This window comes from Taurulus bubalis (assembly GCF_910589615.1).
Source record: "Taurulus bubalis genome assembly, chromosome: 11".
Taxonomy (NCBI): Eukaryota; Metazoa; Chordata; class Actinopteri; order Perciformes; family Cottidae; genus Taurulus; species Taurulus bubalis.
In genome coordinates, this window is record NC_136599.1 from 27,806,283 (window position 1) to 27,814,056 (window position 7,774).

Below are 7,774 nucleotides of genomic sequence, written 5' to 3' on the forward strand. Positions count from 1 at the left end.
TCTCATGACGACTGTGCCGTCACTATGGCTTTAAATAGCCCTCTCCTAATGTAGTAAGTCAGCTCCACAGTAAAATGAATTATATGGTATACATGTGCCGTATAGGATCCATGAGACCTACATGTAAGCACTCTATTGATCCTACATTGTGAAGGTTCTGACAGGAAGTCGCATTGGTCCGATTTAAAGTGACACTCGTCTCTTGATTCAACCAGAGCTCGCGGACACACGCTCATTCATCCTCGCGTCTTTAGTTGCCGGTGTACGCGGCTGGCGTTGTGTGTTTGAAGAGGTCTTTAGCCAGCATGTCAGGCTCAACTTCCCCGCCTCCCTCGGCAGAGGCTGTGGCAACCGAGGGGTGTTTCCCCCCCGGATACAAGCCTTTCAAACCCGAGGAACACGGCCTGGAGCGCGGGTTCCGTCTCACAGCCTTCTCGGACCTGAAAGGATGAGGCTGCAAGGTCCCGCAGGAGGCTCTGCTCAAACTCCTGGCGGGACTGGAGGCGGACCGGGCCGACGGGACGGGGAAGGCCGGAGACCAAGCATCAGAGTTCGGCCAACAATTGCCTCGCCTCGGTAAGATACACATTCTGAATTAGCAGAGCTAGCTTTCATACCAGGAACCCTGGTGGTTACCGTCCGTAATGTAGCCTAACTGTTGCTAACCGAGTTAGCGCGTGTTCGGTCATATGACAGATGGCAGCTATTGGCTTTCACAGTCTGTTAGCATATAACTTAAATACAGTCGTGAGATTTTAACGAGCTACACCGTAAACCATGAAATAGTAATCTAGCTAGCAATCGAGCTGAGAGGACACAAGTTCCGCGAGTTGTCAAATAAGCAGAAGATGAGTCAGCAGAAAGACGTTGAGTGCAAAGGTCCACATTGACGTGTGTGTGTGTGTGTGTGTGTGTGTGTGTGTGTGTGTGTGTGTGTGTGTGTGTGTGTACACACACGAAAACTCCAATTTCATATACAGTCATGTAAACTAAAGAATACTACCTTCAGTATTCTCACGCTGAACAAACATCATAACTCATTACTAACAATGATAGTTGGCATTTCATTGCCCACCCTTGTTTCCAGGTGTGGGGATGGACTGCTGTGTGATTCCACTGAGGCATGGAGGGCTCTCATTGGTCCAGACCACGGACTTCTTCTACCCTCTGGTGGAGGATCCCTACATGATGGTGAGTTTCTGCTGTGTTCTCCTCATGTGTCACCCCATCCAGGAAGTAGATCTGTCCAAGCACTGTGGCACCCTAACCAGGAACTAGATCTGTCCAAGCACTGTGGCACCCTAACCAGGAACTAGATCTGTCCAAGCACTGTGGCACCCTAACCAGGAACTAGATCTGTCCAAGCACACTTGTATTTGTGGGGACATACTCTGCGTCCACAAAATTGTTGCAGCTTTACTATTTTGTGTTTTTCTTTATGGCCTTCCCCCCCTCGCCCTAAAAGCACTGCACTCTTTGGCAATGTCTGTTGAATATGTACAGTATAGCGCCAGTAAACTGCTGCACAATGTGCACCGCATTTGTGCGTAAATCATCTGCACTTTGAGTTTGCTTTACCGTTAGCAATATGTATTTTAATGTTTTCATGCCTCTGCGCGTTGCCCCGCCGTGGCTGAAGGCACGATGTTCAGGCTTGTCTGTATGTCCCGTTCTCGTGAACGCAATATCGCAGCAACACCGGAAGGGATATTTTTAAATGTAGCACTGCTGGACTCGAGGATGAACTGATTAGAATTTGAAGGTTAAAGGTCATGTTCACTGTGACCCACCCCCCAGTGGTATCTTATGAACACCTTGCCTGTTTTGACTGGTTTTCTGCACTCCGTCTGTCTCAGGGCAGGATAGCGTGCGCTAACGTCCTCAGTGATCTCTACGCCATGGGCATCACGGAGTGTGACAACATGCTGATGCTACTGAGTGTCAGCCAGAAGATGAACGACAAGGTAGCGTTGTGTGTTCCTGGGTGGACACCAAGGTGTTGACTTTGCTTTTATTCATTGATTTTGTGTCTACTCTACTCGTTTGTACACTTTTCAATGAGTGCATTATATAATTGGAAGGGACTTTTGACTTGTGGATTCTACACATGTATGTGTTGGTTTCTTTAAGGTTAACAGGGTGTCCTAGCATGATTCATGACCGTCTGTGTGTGCATGTATGACACAGGACCGTGAGCGGGTGATGCCGCTGATGATCCAAGGGTTTCGTGATGCAGCAGAGGAGGGCGGGACTTCTGTGACCGGTGGCCAGACCGTGATCAATCCCTGGATCATCGTGGGAGGAGTAGCATCTGTCGTCTGCCAGCCTAATGAGTTCATCATGTGAGTCAGACAAACGGTTTGGACTGTTGGAAATATAATTCATTTTGAATATGTCACTTTGGGCCCCTTAGAAATTATACTCACTATTTGTTGATTATTCTATAATTACATTTTTGTTAGTTGCAGCCCTAAAATACACCACCCAACAACATAAACCCAGGGGGCTAGGGTTCATTATCAGAAGCTGGTCAATCACAATAAAGCATTTTGGGTCGATCTTTCTGTTTGCAGGTTGTCTGTCAATACAACACTAATCATTTTCATTGTTTGAAGGAAGCCTGTTTTTACAACTAGCATGTCATTGATCATTCCTGTGAAAACCTTTGAAAACTATGACTGTCAAGGTCATTGTGGGGTAAAAACGCAGCTTGCCGTGTATTATTCCAGCAGTGGATGATCAAATTATACTTTGTAACTGGATTCAGCAAAAAGGAAATTCTTGTGATTTTTTTTGCCCAGAATCAACACATTATCATAAGATTTTTTCATTTACTTGAATCTGAAGGAATACATTCCAGGGTTCTTACGGTCATGGAAAACCTGGAAGTCATGGAATTTTAAAATGGTTATTTCCAGGCCTGGAAAAGTCCTTGAAAAAAAAAATCTATATAAATGTTTATTCTTTGAGTCAAACTATTGTCTCATTCATTTGTGTCATTTAAGGCAGTGATTTTCAACCACTGTGCCGTGAGAGATCGTCAGGTGTGCTGTGGGAAAATGTGACATTAATAATCATTACCTACATATATGCTGTATTATGCTACAATGTGACATTAATAATCATTACCTACATATATGCTGTATTATGCTACAATGTGACATTAATAATCATTACCTACATATATGCTGTATTATGCTACAATGTGACATTAATAATCATTACCTACATATATGCTGTATTATGCTACAATGTGACATTTTGTAACTTTTTTTGGTTGTTGGTGTGCCGTGGGATTTTTTTTTTTTATTGTAGAAAATGTGCCGCGGCTCAAAAGGTTGAAAAACACTGATTTAAGGTTTACTGTATGCTTTGGAATTCTCATTGTTTGTTTAAATACTACATTTTCTAATTTTTTCATGTTTACACTGAGATTTCACAATGTTTGGTCATGGACATTTGGTGAAAAGTCATGGAAATCCATTGGTCTAAATGTGTATGAACTCTGATATTCAGAACAAATATTTTAGTATATTATAGAATCCCCCTCTCACCCTGCATTTCCATTCTGTGTGTCTACTATCACGCTGTAATGGTGGCAAAATGCCCAAAAAACATCTCAAAGAAAAGCTCTTACTGCACCTCTTTATTAATCGGGGCTCAAAGTTCATGTGCAATGTTCTCCATCTGGTTCCTCAGGCCGGATGGGGCTGTACCGGGGGACGTCCTGGTTCTAACCAAGCCTCTGGGGACGCAGGTGGCTGTGAACGCTCACCAGTGGCTGGATCAGGTCAGCCACGACTCCACTCGCAAGAACTGTACTGTGCTCTATTGTTTCTACTTTTAGTTGGGTTGTCATTATATTGACGTCTTTCTTTGCTCACTCCTCGCCTTCGGTCTCTGTTTTTACATCTCACCAGACCGAAAGGTGGAACAAGATCAAGTTAGTCGTCACAAAAGAGGAAGTCAAAGAGGCCTATCAGGAAGCCATGTTCTCCATGGCAACGCTTAACCGCACAGGTACACTACACCTGGTCACGGATATGCATTGACTCTTTCAGTAACAGCTGAGGGATGCTTTAACGGCTGGTCCTATGTGGATCTGCATTAATGTCTTAATGTCTGCATTAATGTCTCCAGCGGCAGGCCTAATGCACAAGTTCCAGGCTCACGCCGCAACAGACGTGACTGGGTTTGGGTTGTTGGGACACGCAAACAACCTGGCAGCACAGCAACGCAACGAGGTGGCCTTCGTGATCCACAACCTACCAATCATAGCCAAGATGGCTGCCATCAGTAAAGCCTGTGGAAACCTGTTCAACCTAATTCAGGGCACGTCAGCGGAGACGTCTGGTATGAACACTGTGTGTGTGTGTGTGTGTGTGTGTGTGTGTGTGTGTGTTAACGCAGCAATTCATTAACGCCGACAATTATTTTATCATTTTTTTGCATCGGGAGGGGCTTAACGTTACACAGCATTGATGCAGCCACCAGCGTCCTTAGAATCCAAGGAATGACGGCGCGTATGAAGTTGTATGAAACGGTGTTACAACGAGCAGCAGCTGTTGCTCTCACTGAGACTACTGGACATCCTGTAACCACAGTTATCTCAGAGTTACAGTTCGTAGTGTACCCCTCCGACAGATGGTATTTAAAGACCGTAGCTTTAGCCGTTAAACGGCGCACTATGCGTTTTCCGTTTTAACTCAGTTTTTCGCCTTCAAAATAAAAGCACCTTATCTCAAAACAGGAAACCAGATACATTTTGCTTACTGCAGACAAAAAACATGCAACAAAAACAACAAAATTGACTGACAAACCGTTTCTATCTTTATAATACACACGTACATTGATTTACTTACACAGTTCATTATATTGATGAACTGTGGGTGCTGCTTCACAAGCTTTGACTGTTTCTGAATTATTTATTTTTTTGCATTGGGAGGGGCTTAATGCTGCCACACACAGGTGCTGCACTTTAAATCTCTCCCAGATGGCGTAGTTCAGACCTGGGCATCTTACGGCTCTCCCAGTCCGGCCCGCGTGAGGCCAATCAAAAAAGAAAGAAAGAAAGAAAGAAAGAAAGAAAGAAATAGATTGAAAAGGAATCCTCCTCGCCAGGATATTCCTCGAGTCTTCAAGAATTGACAGAACAGGTTATATTACAGTTAAGGTTATTTAGCAATTACACACATACATGAAATGCATACCTACAAGGCCTTGGACTCAGCTCCCCTGATGGTCTGCTCTGCATACAGTCTGCACACCCCCAGAATGAGAGTGGGCCTCCTTCTCCAAGAACAATGCATATGTATCCCATTTCTGTGAGACTCCCCCTTATCTGACTTTTATATTTGTCTCAGTCTTAGTAGTGAAAAAGGGAGCTGAGTCCGTCTGTAATTCAGACATCTAAAGGTCACAAGGGTGAGCCACACTGAGCACAAAGGCGGAACCTCCCACACACGACAGGAGCCAGACAACCGTCCCTGTGCCAGACCGATAACGGCCAAAAGCAAGCTTTATGTGTTAATATGCGGTAGCAAGGCATATGAGGCCACAGCGGCCTCTTTCTCTGTCCTTCACATCTCCACCTCATCCAACCAGACTTCAGTGCTCTTGTTCAAGACAACACAGACTGGACTTTTCTCACTGAGTAAGAACTACTGAACTGAACAAGATCAAAATCACTGATTGCTTTTGTATAAAGTTAATCAATTAACTGATCTTTAACATACATCTTTAAGGTAAGCAACAAACTGAATATGACAAAAGGAGTGGCTTGTCCCTCACAGGGACCCTTACTACTGAACATGACAAAAGAAGGAGGGGCTTGTCCCTCACAGGGACCCTTACTACTGAACATGACAAAAGAAGGAGGGGCTTGTCCCTCACAGGGACCCTTACTACTGAACATGACAAAAGAAGGAGGGGCTTGTCCCTCACAGGGACCCTTACTACTGAACATGACAAAAGAAGGAGGGGCTTGTCCCTCACAGGGACCCTTACTACTGAACAGACTGTTTATGTTGTTCCCTGATAAAAGACAAATGTTTCTTCTTCAGCATGATATTAAGCTGTTTTACATTAGAATAAAATAGTCTATAACATCTGAAAATAAATACAATATTTAATTGAATGGCCAGTCATATAGAAGCATTAAAAAAAATAAAATACATCTTTTTTCTTCCCTATCATATTTTAGATTTATATACTGTTGTTAACTTGCTGTGCTTGTTATATTGTTCTGATAACATTACTTTAAAATAAAAGGTGTGTGTGTGTGTGTGTGTGTGTGTGTGTGTGTGTGTGTGTGTGTGTGTGTGTGTGTGTGTGTGTGTGTTGACCTGAAATCCTTCCTCCTCTCTTTCCCTGCAGGCGGGCTGCTGGTGTGTCTCCCCAGAGAGCAGGCTGCCAAGTTTTGCTCTGAGATGAAGAGCCAGAGCTCAGCAGCTGGAGGTCAGGGGGCGACCGGTGGAGCGTGGATAATCGGGATTGTAGAGAAAGGCGACCGCCGCGCTCGCATTATTGACAAGCCCCGCATTATCGAGGTTCCACCACGAGGAAGCCAGGCAGCCAATCAGGACAACAGCGCCGCTCCCAGCCCCAATCTGTCATAGACTGTGTGTGTGTGTGTGTGTGTGTGTGTGTTGATATTGCTGTCATTCTCATCCCATCAAAATGCTGATGGCACACAGACCAAAATCAGTGTCATCTTTTCCAGCGGGAGAGGGAATAGACAGCATACACTATTATTTAGCCCTCTTTGGAAAGAGCCTGGCCTTCCTTTCACCATTTTGGAATTAAATGTAAATTCAGGGTAGTGTGCCACGTTATATTTAGTTCTGCCTTTCCATAATCCAAATAGATGACTCATTTATGTAACTCATCTTAAATGACGTTCCATTCTAAATAGTATTCCAAATCAATAATGAAAATGGTGTGTAAATGTGTGTATGTTTGAGTATTTTATCATGTGACTGGGGAGCTTTGCTGTGGAACAGATTGTTTCGTCTATATTTTTTGAAGTGGATGATGTTAATGGTCATTCATGTTGGTGAATGTATCGTGTGGATAATAAATGGTGTATCGGTTCTGCAGCTGGCTGTGCCCACATGGCCCAGAGGAAGATGAGCAGCTTCCTTTGGACCAGCTAGGTGGCGTTCGGAACGCCTGTCTGTCAGCTGATTGGCTCTCCAGCACCAAGTCCCTCCCACCCCTCCTTTTTTATGAAGCTCTGCCTTTAAACCCCAGCCAATGGGGGCAGGTGGAGTGGATGTTTGCCTTTGGATTGGGGTCGGTCTCAGGCTGCTGGAGGTCCGGAGCTGTCTGTTTGTAGAATTACTGATTTTCACAATCAATAAAACATCAACTCGCACTGAAATACTGTTTGTGTGTTATGTGAGTAAAGTGGACACATTTAGATATTATTTTTGTCAGGGCTGGGCTAAAGATTGATACAAAAATACATTGGGCCCTTCCATCGTAACCCAGGCAACACTGTCTCTCAGCAGGAAGAGCACTTGTGTAACATAGAGCATCAACGCTTCAGTTTGAGTGTCTGAGTCAGACGTGCAGGTGAGGAAGCTTGCGCCGCATCTTCAGTTCAGTTAACACCCAGCATCGTTAGCAGCAGGCCTCCTGCCGGCAGCATACTGATAACGTGAAGAACCCTGGATACTGGATCAGCCCTTTGCAGGGTTCTCACGGTCATGGGAAACCTGGAAAAGTCATGGAATTTTAAAATGGTTATTTCCAGGCCTGGAAAAGTCCTGAA

General features: G+C 44.5%; 1 protein-coding gene across 1 annotated transcript; it reads left to right on the forward strand.

The window, feature by feature from the left end:
- Positions 1-271: 271 nt before the first annotated feature.
- sephs3 (selenophosphate synthetase 3) lies at positions 272-7,375 on the forward strand. Its single transcript, XM_079226573.1, has 8 exons — positions 272-576; positions 1,088-1,191; positions 1,857-1,964; positions 2,188-2,342; positions 3,700-3,790; positions 3,921-4,020; positions 4,141-4,353; positions 6,376-7,375. Exons 1-8 carry the CDS (start codon positions 306-308, stop codon positions 6,615-6,617), a joined length of 1,284 nt encoding a protein of 427 aa, XP_079082699.1. The 5' UTR covers positions 272-305; the 3' UTR covers positions 6,618-7,375.
- The last annotated feature ends 399 nt before the right edge of the window (positions 7,376-7,774 follow it).